The sequence below is a fragment of the Varroa destructor genome, unplaced genomic scaffold (genome assembly GCF_002443255.2).
Source record: "Varroa destructor unplaced genomic scaffold, Vdes_3.0 BEIS01000001.1, whole genome shotgun sequence".
In the NCBI taxonomy this organism is placed as follows: Eukaryota; Metazoa; Arthropoda; class Arachnida; order Mesostigmata; family Varroidae; genus Varroa; species Varroa destructor.
The window spans coordinates 35,252,524-35,266,376 of NW_019211454.1; the positions used below are offsets into that span (position 1 = coordinate 35,252,524).

General features: G+C 41.7%; 1 protein-coding gene and 1 long non-coding RNA gene across 8 annotated transcripts in view; one reads left to right on the forward strand and one right to left on the reverse strand.

Annotated features, from left to right (window-relative positions):
- Positions 1-10,851, forward strand: part of LOC147758562 (uncharacterized) — a 107,429-nt gene extending 96,578 nt beyond the window's left edge. For both annotated transcript variants that reach the window (XR_015318636.1, XR_015318637.1), the window contains exons 2-3: positions 2,170-5,675; positions 8,423-10,851. This is a non-coding gene — a long non-coding RNA (uncharacterized LOC147758562). The remainder of the gene's footprint in view (positions 1-2,169; positions 5,676-8,422) is intronic.
- The window catches only part of Dlg5 (MAGUK family member discs large 5), a 50,396-nt gene that overhangs the window by 23,192 nt on the left and 13,351 nt on the right, over positions 1-13,853 (reverse strand). For 3 of the 6 annotated variants that reach the window (XM_086976861.1, XM_022809458.2, XM_022809546.2), the window contains exons 3-4: positions 10,862-10,922; positions 7,964-8,076 (exon numbers count right to left, since the gene is read on the reverse strand). In XM_086976861.1, the coding sequence (XP_086832987.1) occupies positions 7,964-8,076; positions 10,862-10,922 (174 nt within the window). Of the gene's footprint in view, positions 1-2,206; positions 2,546-7,963; positions 8,077-10,861; positions 10,923-13,853 lie in introns of those variants that run through there. The other 3 variants (XM_086976862.1, XM_022809757.2, XM_022809688.2) reach the window with 2 other exon arrangements.

Consider the following 13,853-nt stretch of genomic DNA (forward strand, 5'->3'; position numbering starts at 1 on the left):
AAATGATAGATTTTTTAAAGTTATTGACTAGCAATATCTTACAGCCCCTGAACGTTTGCTTGAAAATTCGAGTAATGCGTTAAATGTTTTACGTAACGTTGAATCTTCTCCTGATCAAGCCAGATCGTTTACAAAATACAATCCAAAAATAGCGCGAAGATAGCATCCTTTACTGGTCCATTATTTCAAGGCGGTACTTCGTATACGTGCCATTGTTTAACATTCTGTGTCTAACGATAATGCTTTCAGCAACAACGTTACAAACTAGAAACTTTGGAGGAAAAAATATCGTCATTAGCGTAATTGTTGTAACTCTATATATCTGCACAACCTTTTTCTTTTAAACAAAAGTATAACCGTGTCGTTTGCCGAGAAACAGACCTTCAAGCGTGACTTATAGGGCAATCCGAGACGACCTCTTGATGTAAAAATTTCCTAGCTGGCCTGAGACTTCAATCGCCAGCCTTGGCCATTTGACCGTCAGTCAGGCAAACGTTTTTCTTGTCTGTTACGACTGCCACTCAGTTTAGCTACAACGACACAATATAATAGGCTGTCAAAATAGGCTCTCTTAGAATTGGGACAACACGGCCTACCACAGAATGCTGACGGCACAATACAACGATCAAATAGAACAATTATATTTCTCAATGTAATAATAGATACGCCATTTTGTCATTCACACATATATGACTTATGAATCTTAATGAAGACGCGGCATTAGTTCTTCGAAAGATTATATTTCCCCGACGATAAACCCGAGGAGCACGTATAAGGTATATTCCAAAAAGTACTTAAAGAAGACGGCCGTCCGTGGCTTAGTGATTAAAACCAAACTTTTGCAAGTCATGGATCTTGTAGGGTCTATTTCAATGTCGAACAGCTATCTATAGCTACATATATTTATTGTCAAATATGTGCCATCCTTGAGTCATAAATCATTTTGCATTGGTCTACTTTTATTAACTAGATACAGCTTTGGATGGCCTATATAGACTATAAGATTTAAAGACCTTCCACCTAAGTCCCTTAAGGCTTCTTGTCACGTTAGAGGGATCACGTATAGATGACCGTGCTCCCACACTGATACTTTCTCATTCTCGTCTACCAAAATAATCTGCCAGCCAATTCAAATATAGTTGATAATATAAGGGACATTATATTATAAGGGAACAAACCTATTATGGCAGACGCTCAGTGGAGACGGTCTACAGAGACGTGCCCTTTAGACGCAAGCCATACATAAGTAAAGTAAAAACGAAGCAAAGATCTGTCGCCAAATGACTTTTGCTTATCCAGGAACGAAAGTATTCAGGTGTCCTAATAATAGGTGGTCTAACTAAAAACTGTTCAACGGTGTATGCTGATGCCATATCAAATAAGCAAGCTTTATTTACAACAAATACGTAGATCTCACATTCAAATTTAGGTGAGGATTAAAAAACCATGTAATCTGACTATAAAGTTACCCATTGTCAACTAATTACGTTTGCGTCACTGACAATGCCAAAAGTGTACATACAAGATAAACCATGAGTCAGAAAGCGCAACCTTTGATACATATATATATATATATATATATATATATATATATATATATATATATATTTGCTTTATTATGTACCATTTAAGTATTCTTTGTATTTTGCTACTTGACTAAGATGCTACAGCCCAAAAATATGAATGAGATTGTATTATAACAATATTTATGTTTGACCAATGCAACATCATTGTAGATGTACTTTATATCGTAGTATATAGGATATATATTACATGGCATATATATATGTACAAAAGGGGAACCACTCTAATGCGATTGCATAGCTTTGACTGCAAGAAATTGACGTCCAGACGAAGTAATCGTCATGGTGCAGGGAATCGAAAAATCAAATAAGACACCTTTCTGTAGCTGTCTTATTTCCAGCCCAATATCAGACCAGACAACAGATCAGAGCCTCGACTGAATATATTATCCAGCCAGCGTTGCGTCCTTCGGCTGTGATGCCAATGAATTGGCTTGTATTGACAATCACGTACTCCAGGAACAGAGATACGCAATGATTTATTGCCCGTGTTTCTGATAACGATTCAAATTATCTATATATATATATATATCTATATATAAGGCAATTGGTTTAACCATTTGATTTGTTACGTTTCTGGCTGTAGTTTTGTTACGGCCAGCGATCTGTGTTACTCGGCTTACACAGTCCCACAATGATGAGATTGCCCAGTCATCGCCCAGCGACGAAGAAGACTCTGAGTTGGTCGCCATCGAGGAAGCCTTGGAATACTCTACCCTCAGCAGAGAAACACGGAACAGGTCCAAGGATTCCAAGAAAGTACTTCGCCTGCTGTTACCCCGAGATTCCACAGCAATTCCACTGTTCAGGTTATCCATATACTCCATACACAACAGCACAATAACGATAACCACCTTTTTAACGAGTACTAGCACAATTGCTAGCGGAACAGCTACACAAACAGGAAAAATATTATGATAGGAACAACAATTAATCTCTCGCTTGTTGGAGAATGTGTCCATCCGTCGTATTGTCGATCGAAGCACACTTGCACATTGTACAATATATACAAAACACGTATGTATGTATGTATGTATGTGTTCTTTAGTGAGTGTACAGCGCTGAACTAGCGCATATGCTAAGTTGCACAAACAGAATACGTCACTCGACAATATCGATACTATTGGGCTTATTTTAATAGTCTCATGTGTACACGACTATTCATATACAAATTGCTATTGGTATTCTAACTGGCTGGCTTCAAATGGAAGACGACGACGACGCGAGACCAGTTCGTGTCGTCGTTGAGGGTCGCTACTTGTTGTCGCCGCGATACTGACGTCAATGTTTTACCAACAACAGCCTTTCCTCATGTGCCCGCCTCCATGGCGAAGCTAGAACGTTGTTTCTACTGGTCTGCTGCTATTTCAGCACGGCAATCGCCGTTGCCGCCTCTGTCGCAGTTGCCCAATAACAACGAAAATCGAAGGCACCCGCCACTGAATACGCGATACGATAAAGCAGGGCGACAAGCCAAAGGCGGACAACGCTGCCCCGGTTGTACCAATACGGTGGCGCGACGTACAGTGGGCGCATTGTGACGTCCTATTGACAAACGGCAGCGCTTTGCTGCACGTGTGGTACTGCATGGCTGTGTATGTCTGCTTGTGTGCGCTTGTTTGAAAAGATAATCACAGGAGACCTTGCCAAAGTTGCTATCGTCGAAACAAAAGTCGAAAAGCCCGCTCTGTCCAACGCTGCGTAGGAACGTGAGACGTAGAAGCAGACAGACAAGGAGATGTGTGGGGAGAAAGAATGGGAAAAAAATGGTCGAGGGGTAGAAGTATAATTAGAAATCTCACGACGGTGATGCTTCGGGGTAGCAGCAGAAGTGCCATAATCTCGCAGGTGGACGCCTGGGGAAGGAGAGTGCTTTACACGTGCGAAACGGAGCTTTGCAAAGCGCCAGCGAAGAAGGGACGGATAGGGAACACAAGATACGATAAAGGATCAACAGAACGAATCGGAAGGTTAACTAAACGGCCAATGTAAGCCGTCGAAACACTTCCCTTCCTGTTGGTGTCTTAGGAGCTAAACGTGTACTGTAGACGAAATGATCCAACACAGAGTTATCGAACACGTATTGATTATCTATATGTTAAAAGTGAAACAAATATATTCTAAATTTTAAAATAATACTGGTGAGGTGTATATATTCTATTTTGTTCGACGACCTTTTTTGCCGTTTTTCTGGTAATACCATCATTCTAACGCTATAGCGCTTCTACGTTTTCTGGGAAAGAAATTGTGATGAGTGTCTTTCGTACCCCCCCCACTGAAACTAAATGAGCATCATTGATAGAGCTCAATCATCACTAAGGGAAAATCTAAACATACTTTGAATTGATTCTGTGAAATTGTTACGCCCCAAGAAGGGTGAACGAGATTTACAACGTACCCGAGATGTTAACTACCGATTATTATTATGCAAACATCATTGATTTTTTCACAAGTGGTCCTGAGCAAGTTGGCGTACTCATTGCTAAACTTATATAGTCTACTGATGCGGAAATAGGATCTCTTTTTACAGAAAACGGGATTTATGTATATCAAATGAAACATTTTATTTGATGAAAGGCTGACTGGAAAAGCGTGCAGAAGGTGTCTCAGCTTTTCCATAATCTAAACATATTAAATAGTTGAAGTAACTAGAATATTTTCAGAAAAAAAAGCGGTACTGTCCTAGCTTTCGTTCAGGCGATCTGCTAAACATGATGATTCATTACTTAGTACACCGTTTAGCTATACACTTAAACTGATTGTCTATATATTTCATGCCTTGTAGCAGTCACGGAATATCTTTGTTGTTACCCGTCATACATTGCACCAATGACTGGTTTATTTGACATTTAGTAGGAAAACTGTTAGCGGTATTCGCCTTTCTATTTAAGCGCTAAGGTAATGACACGTCGCCAGCATTGGAAAGCGAATATTGCTACGCCGATGCAACGGGTCGCCTGGGAAGATAATAAATAGCAAACATTAGGTTTTTCTCATAGAGTAATTCTATGCAGAAAAAAATCACCTCCCAACTGCTGCAAAACAACGTTATAGGATGTGAGTGCAGAGGTTATTCAAGCCCTTCTGGCAGCCCAACTCGTCCTTGTACGCAACTCAATCCTGTATCGCCGCGGGCGCTAGGAAGCGACTTCTATAAACGGCAGCGGAAGCAAACAGGTGAGCGGCATAGTGAACGCAAACTTCAATAGAAACGCAGTAAGCCGAAAGAGGTACTCGATGCAGATACAGACTGCGGCGGTAGGATCAGGCCGAAGAACGTTTTCAAAGAAATTAATTCAATGCGTTTAGGCACGTGCCACGGAGGTTGCATTCGCAGCTCTACAGATCGGAGTCCAATGGTATGCAAGACGTGTAATTCTCGAGATACGGAGAAGCGCCGAACTGCTCCAGTCCCGCCCCAGTGTCATTTCTGTTCTTAATATACTGGTCCTGGAAAATCCAAACGGCATGACCAACTGATTAGCCCGTATCCTCCCATTTTATGGAAAACAACGGTAACGACGATGACGACAAATAAGAAAGTCATCTCGGAAAAAAGCGTATCTCGCAAAGCCCATCGGGGTAAGCACAGCTTTACCAGTTACTGTTCAAGTACAGGTTTTCTTCTCACACGACCTAGCTAGTTTCTTTCCCATTCCTTTTTTGCATTGCAGCTAGCTATAGGTACTATGGAGGGAGATTAGACTAGTAAGAGTTGTGTTTCTGTGGCTCTTTGTCTTTAGCTTTGAAGCATTGATTTCTACTGCTCTAAGCGTCCCCGGCTCCACCGGTTCCTAAGTAGTTTTCTGGCCGTCGTTGCACTATGTGCATATCATGGTCGGCTACTAGCTTGTCTGTCGGTACGCTTCCGTAGTTGACACGTCGTAGTACAAGAATCCAATAATCCTGTTCTTCCATTTGGTACAGACTCAACTCTACACTAACATAATCTACGCTATCCCACTGCTAATCCCTTGCTGAGACAGGAAAGTGACGGACGGACCCAGCGGTGTGGCTCTTCGACGAACGGATGTCCAGCGAAACCGCTTCTACATCGCGTTACTCCGGTTGCGGTGTTAACAGTAACATAAAGTATGTTACATGTCACATTTACATTAACATAAACGCAAGCAATAGTACCGTCTTTGTTCAGTAGACCAAATCAAAATTACTAACAGCATTTTCCCCACGTTTTCATCAACAACAACTAAGTGCTCTTTAGCGCAGTTCATGAAGCATGCTGCTAATGATGACGCAGGAAGCGAAAGAACGCGGAAGTTAGCAAGCGAACTTGAATAAATGAAGAGTGTCCCGTAATAGAGAAGCAGAGCTGAGCAACAGATACATATTCCCACGAAGGTTTCTGACTATCGACTATGACAACCCCGGGGGACCAATAGGGCTAACGGCATAGGCGATCGTAAAAGAGAACCGCGGCGTCGAGCTACTGTCGCTGTAACGTTGGAAAGAAGAGGCGCCTAAAGCCTATCTGTTTGGGATGCTAAACAATAGTATCACATCTACTCCACCCTCGGAGGAGATTGGCCATTGTTTCCCTCCCCTCAGAGCCCCCTCCTAATCGCATCGCCTAACTCTCAGGCGGGTTCGACGAGTTCATATTCAATGCCCGCATATCCTCTACGCCACTATCTCTCTCTCAGTCACTATTCGCGTCGAAAACACCATGGTGCCCGTTCGAGGTCTCCTCTGACGGAGCCGGTAGTAGGACTCCATCATAGGCCCGCTTACTGCATTGACTTTTACCCTGGCTGTTCCCCTATTTTTTCACAATGCCCAAATGTGATGCTACGATACGACGACACGGCAGCATGTCATGCCATCGCCAATCGATGCTGACTTTGTTGCTTTCGATGCGACAGGTTCTGCTACCGAAGATCCATATTGTTGCCCCAATTGAAGGTCACTGGGTTTCCTTGTCCCAATCGACTGGACCCGACTTGTTCGACTTTCTACGATGCGCAATCCCGCCAGCCGGCGACCGGTATTAGATCTGCTGCTTCAATCATCGGTTTCCTTCGATGGTCCGTAAGACACTGAAGACCATGTACTACACAACTTTACAACGAAAATGTGCCCCAATATCCTAATGTGTAGTCGCGCGTCGTGCGCATGCTCAGAAGAACATGTTTAATGTAAAATGAAAAAGAGAAAACAATAGTTGCTATTTAATTGCTTTAGGGATGGTTCGAGGCAAAGTTGTCAATGTCACCCGTGAACGACTAAACGGCTAGTCCTTTTAACTGAAAGATAAAAAGGTTAATGTAATGGTTTCAAGAGTAGTTTGGAGGAATATCTTATCCAATGGTGGGCTGCGATAATATATTTAACTAAAAAGTCTATTGAAATACAATATATATGGGCTAATGCAAGCTATACGGTAGAGAGGTTAGATGTGTGTCGTGTATCATCGGTTTCCTCGTAGGTGACAAAAGGCTGCGGCAGTATGTGAAGTACAAATGTTATAGGAATCAGGAGGTATAGCCTGTCAATAAGACAAAAGATTTCAGAACGGAGGCTCGACTTGCTCCAATTAACAATTATTGTTATTCTACCTCAAGTAAACAAAAAAACGCGGCCATTTCTTTCTGGGATGAATTATAAAATGTGCAAGCTTTTCTTCTTTGAGATGACAAAGCTTTTATCAAAGTGTTTTTTATCATAAATTACCACGAAATCAGCAATTCAACTACTTACTGTACCAGCAAATCGCACACTAAATACGGTAGACATTTGAGTCACACTAAGCAAGCTGTGAAGTATTTAATTTAGATGACAAATCCCGACCAGGACCAGAAAAACTGCTCGGCAAATTGAAGCACCACCGTAATAAGCAAAAGCGTTACTGGAGAGGCAACCACATCAACTCGTTGATATTGTCTTTTTCGGACAAGTTTGTCACTTCATAAACGTTTCGGGTCCTACGTCCTGAATTGGTGTTAAGCTTTGCTTCCGACGGCAGGCTTTTACAACGAAACGAAGCGTGTCAACGCCCGGTTTCGAACATATACCGTGGTGTATCTTTAGGTGAAGTGAGTAAACGCATTATCATTGTACCATCACGGGGACCTTTCTGTCGATTAAACACCCCTACTACTTCCCTGAGATTTCTTGATGGACCGTGTCTACTTCATGACTTCTAAATCTCTTCAAGGATTTACCATGTGCCAAATGTCATTCAAAACTAGACTAAAAGCTAGCCTACGTTGTTTGCCGTATTGACATATGTTTTTTTACATAAAACCCCATAAGTTCGTTTGTCTTTACCGTGAAAATAATGAAAAAACTCATCTATTTAGTTCGGGATGTTGCCCTTGAGAATAAATAACCTGGTAAGTCGTCGGTTACCGGGTATCACTAACCGTGTGCAACGAAGGTTGAGTATGGTAGTAATCACAGGATACATCCTGGAGCGACTCAGTTGTCGACCTCCGTTGCAGAGCACTGCTCAACGACCACTGACTGCTTGGGCCACCTGTAACATAAAGCCGCAAGAAGCAAATGAACGATCCGCTCAAGATTACCATAAGTTAATTTGAAAGAAAAAAGCTGTCCTAAAACGCTGTATACGTACGATACTATCTAATTAAAAGCACTTACATGCATACGACTATGGGAATATCTTTGAAACACCAACGTAATTAGATTTTGTTAACATAGATTCATCTGGAAACTGTTATAAGAACATACTGTCAGTAAGTGTGAAAAGCTTTTAACAGTGTAAATAGACAGGGTCTGAGTTGGAAAGACACCTTGAAAACCTTAAAAGGAAAAACGTATACCCGCCTTGTCTTAGTTATTTCTATTCGTTTTGTGTTTAGAGCAGCGCATACAAGAAGAGCCATGGCAGGACGGAAACGCTAGGTCACCAGAAAAAAAGGAACTACCGCTCAACGGAAACGATGTAGAAGAGGCAGGCAGATGGAAGACGAATAGTAATAATAAGAGGGTGAAATAAAAAAGCAGTTAAACCAAGTGTCGAATTTGTCTTTCTTTAGACGAAATTCACCAGGATGCTGGCGCCGTTTTGGATCCGGCTGTTCGCCATTATCAACGCCGCCCCCAGCAATGCCCGATTAATGCAACTGCGACTCATTACTACCACTATGACAACGCAAATTCTCACCGCCTGCTGGTCCAACTTCCCGTTTTTTTCCGCTTCTGTTCCTTCTCGCGGCTGAAGGAGTCATCAATAGTGGGTGGCAGAAAATAAGGAAGGAAGAGGGAGTGGGGAAGTGCTTTAAACACTGCTCTGCTTACCACTCCTGCGAGTGACGGGTAAGCGCTGGCTGAAAGCTTTCTTTCGCCTAGATTCCTGAGCCATCGCCTTAGTTTGTGTCCACATCTCCTCCGCGTTGCCGACCCATGCGACAAAATAGCAAGTTCTTTTCTTCTCAACTGGATTTTTTACAATGGCAAAATCCCCTCCTAATGCTCCCCTTTTCCATGCATGTTCTCTCAGCTCGTTGCGCTTTTGAAGGGCCAATGAGAACACTCGTTACGTCTCCGCTTCCTGCTGTGATCAGGCCCCAACCTCCGGCCTACCTCTCCTGTATTGACCTTCCTTCTCGCACCCCCCAACGAGCTCCAAGTTACCGTGCGCCTTGTCACAACGACATCTTCCCGAACTTCCCGCTTCAATTTGCAGCCCCCGTTCGTCCTCCCTTGCGGAACAAACGACGAGCAAACGTTGACGTTTCCCGTAGCTGACTCCGTAGGGTAGTCAATGAGTTTTGAGAGGGACTTCTGAGAAATTCTCGCTCAACATTATCAAAATTTGGCTCTTGCAGAGTAAGCCGAAAGAGGCTTGAACAGTGAAAAACCGATTTGCTGCTGGGACAATCAACCAGGACTTCTAACAACCAGAGGAAAATTACTGCTAGACTCCTACTGGACAACAAGCTGCTGTCACGTTAGGGATTGCAAAATATCACATTTGCCCCGTTGGTCTGCGCTATCTATAGGATAGATACGATGCTGGTTAAGGTGAAAGGACAGGCCCAATCAATATTTAGCTGACAGCGTCGCAACGTCTCGAAAGGTGTGATAACTAATAATTACAACCAGAAACCCGTAACCCCGGACAAGAAATACCAAAAATCAATTCTTCTATTTACGAAATCAGATTATGCTCGCAAATCTAATTTTCATGTGTTTTAATACGTGCGAGGTTTAAAAGAGTGAATTGCGTACACATGGTTTAACGAAATAGGCTTATTTTATACATAACAGCTAAGAAAGTTTCTGATTTTTCTACATCAAAAACGTCTGTGGCTGCTTGCCGAAATCATTGAGCCTTTCATGTTGCTCAACATTAAATATATTTTTAATATTAGATAACATTGTTCAAAAGCTAACTCAGACATTTAGAAGTCTGAACCCCGAAGTAGGCGTCGTATGAGATTGAAATGGAAGATGTACATTTCTCGAATTATTGCAACACATCAGTTATTTGGGCAAAAAACATGCTTTATTTAGGCCTATTGGGTTGTACACTTGAATTCAAAGGAGGACATACGCACTACGTAATTAGACGCCATCTAGAGAACCTCTTAATGGGCAACCGACTTTTTGTCAACATTCAAGAGACTTGGCAAACTTGTCGTATTTCATGGCCTCCCTTTTATGAAATATATTTATCTAATTAAATTAATAGGTACATAGTAATTTCAGCCCTTACAAAAAGTAATTGGAAATCACAATTCGTAGAATTTCATTATTGAGGTCTTACACAATCAACAGGTACATCGATATATCCCTATCCCCTTTGTTTGAATTCAAAGCAGTGGATTAGTAACAATACGTTGGCTGGCCTATGGAGGCAACCTCGTCGAACTCTGAGTAGCCAGTGAAGTGGGTTGCAAAACTGCCACAAATAGGATCGTTGTTCCACCGACAAGCTGCCGAACCGTAAACTTCTACAATATAGGCATGATAGCAAGAATGTGCGGAAAAAAGTTCTCTATAAGAGTTAGATTTGACCATCTGTCTTTGACACAGTCTGCCGATTTATTGGTAAGAAATGGCACCGGCAAACGTATGTTCATCACTATATTAAAGATCTCGTATATGTTTAATGAATTCTGGTAACAGAAAAGGAAATATGGAAAGCAACAGTGTAAGGAGATAGAGCTATGATCACAAGCGGTAAAAAGGACGAAACGCAAATAAATAACGTGCATTTCCACTACATAACAATTGTGATCTATGATAACTAGAATAAGCAAACGTAAGCAAAAAAAAAACTCAAGCAAACTAACCAAGCAGCGGTGTGAGACTGTCTGGATGGCTGATTGGATGCCGTCGGGAATACAGTGCTTCCTGTATCGTAGAAGCAGTAGCAGAACATGTGTTAAGTATAGATATCGACTAATTTAAGCGGTATTACTATCGACTATTGTCACGTAAGTTAAGAGCGCTAGCATGAAACATTGGCTTCTAGGTAAACACAGATACTCTATTTATATAATACTGAAAAAAAGTATGTCTCTATGTCAATCTCAGATCTCCCACACAAACTGGCCGCTTTGGTCTAATCTCGATCGGAAGCTAAATATTCGTCAAGAGGCGGGCTGTATGAGATAAAGCCAATTGGATCTTTTCTTTGCGGAACCAATTTTGTTTTACGATAGAGCGTGATGTTAACTAGCTAGTTAGGTAAGTCAACCCTTTTTAGCGATAATAACTGGAAGTTCTCTAAAGATTTATATTAGTAGTTTTTTTTTCTCGTTTTAACAGCACAAGTTGGGCACAAAATTAGGTTTTAAAAATCTCTTCAGTTTCTAAATCTTACTATTAACCAGTAAAATGGTTTTTGCCTAACTGATATGTCGATGTAAAGCTAGAGGAACGGATTAACTGAGATGAAATTGGGTGAACGCAGCAGGGTATCTAGTAAGAATTGAAGGGAAGTGGCGGTTTCTGTTAAATAAGATATCAGGCTTGTTGAAAAATTTCGAGAAGAAAGCAGAATTACCTTAAGGCCCAGACACCTGTAAGTGTGTCAACTTGCTATCCAGCAATAGCTTATGTCAATGCGATGTGTAAAATAGGCTACCCACAATAGAGTAAACGTTCTCCTGCCAGATCAGCGAAAGTCATCATCATCAGTGCAACCAACAATCGTCACACGACAACCAAGTCCTAAAGGGACTTGCAAGGGTCTAACTATAATAATAGGTGTAGACCCGCAATCAACCTATAGCCCACAATAAAATTTGTTCGTATTACAATAGACTTATATCTGGATAAAAGGATAACGGGTCGGGTAGCTGCAATGGTATAACTCTTAGCGCATAACCGAAACGCAGCGATTCACGTTAGGCCGCGAATGAAATTATATTAGTTGGATAAGTTAATGGTAGACGACGATTATATACAAAACGACGACAAAGGCTGCAGCATCTCGGAACAATGCAACCAGAGGATTCGAGAAGATCTATCAAGTCACTACTGAACTGACAGATTTTCTCGAATTTCTTAAACTGAGGGCCCCCGCCGTACTTAACGAACTAGATTGACGCGAACCACAACCTCAAGTGGTCACACTTCCAGGAGTAGGTACCCGCACGCTGATCACTTAGATCATACAGAATGAATGTGATCTGTCTATGCGTATCAGTGTCACGACCAATTACGTATTTACTTGCAGCTCACAATATACAATCGCGTTACAACTTTCGCGCTGTCTAACGTCGAATCACTGAACAGGAACTGCGCGATACAAGGCCGACGCCCGCTAGTTTCATTTATGCTCATGGCAGCTTTATGTGACACATTATATGATTATTATCGAACAAGCGAGCTCATAGTTGCTAAGCGACAATATTACCGTTAGCTAGTGGTACTATACCCATGGGGGGTGCCATTTTTCATTAAAGTCCAAATCAGCAGGGTTCGGCCATCACAGCCCTAATCTATAGTTAAAAATAGCTGATACTAAGTTTTCAAACCAACACTGCAACACCTTGGAGACCTTACAAAACCTGAAAAATAACTTCGTTTAATGATATATTGGAGATATGGTTCGAGAGGAACTGGCTACCGGGTCAGATCGAAATTTTCTAAGGTGAACGGCACGCACCGACAGCTTCCGGATTGCCGATCGAGCAACCACTGTCTAATTAATACATTTATAGATCTTCAAGCTGCTGCTGCTGTTGTTGTGGTTGGTACTAGTCGAAAACACGTTCGCGTCTAATTTAAGAAGAACGTTTAGCTTTTCCACCAAACATCCCGGCACCACCTTATGGTCTCTATTCGACAATTGAACAAAATTAGTTTGACATAAAAAAAATCCTTTGTTTTCATTGATACTTTAGCTCTGCAACACTTCGTCTGTTATACCGAGTTGTAGAAAAAGTATTATGCGTCCTTCTATCTATATAGCTTTAAAGTAATTTATCTCAGATTAGATCAAGCGCGTCAGGTCGGCGCGGGTCTCAGTCGAAAGCTGATATCTGGCAGCAGTGAGTGTCAAAAGGAATTGTGGGACTACCATTAGGATGAGTAACGAAATTTTTGCAAAAATTTGTTTTCTTACGGAACTTTATTACGATAAAGATAAAAAATCAGCACTGTTTATGGTCAAGATGCGTTATCGAAAAAGAACGGCCTAAAGATGGTTCTGGAAATTTCGATGTGCTCCTCGCAGTGGTCGACCAAGTGCGGAAAGAGATGGTGGTAGGTGGAACAAAAGCGATACGCCAGTAGCTGTGCTCCCGCCAGGGAACAAAACGTTCACGACCACAGAGTTTTAAATTATTTCAATAGGCTGAATGTTTGGGTGAACGAACGAATCGACATATTTCCATCCGCAAAACTCTGCAGAAGATCGAACCATTTCTTGCGCATGCGCTTCATTACGTATGCTGAAAAGTAAATCGCATAAAACAACGGTGTACAAATAAAAAAAAGTGTGCGCTTTTAAATCTGTGGCAAAGCCCACGCTGACGCCAAACAAAATGGTACAGGACCTAAAAGGAACTGTGCATTGTGAGTTGTCCGTTTGGTAAAACGACCGATCCAGACTGTTCACAACTAACAAGATCACAACAAACCATTGAAAAAAATAGACCGGGCACGGTGAGATAAAACGCATTAGTTAAACCTGCTAAACCTGTTAAACCTGCAACACTGACCGACCAAAACATTTTAGCTAAAATTACTGGAAAAGTTTAATGGGAAATTTGAACGCATTCGTCGTACTATTTGGGCTTTGCATGCCCAGGCCATAATGGTTTCGGTCTCTGC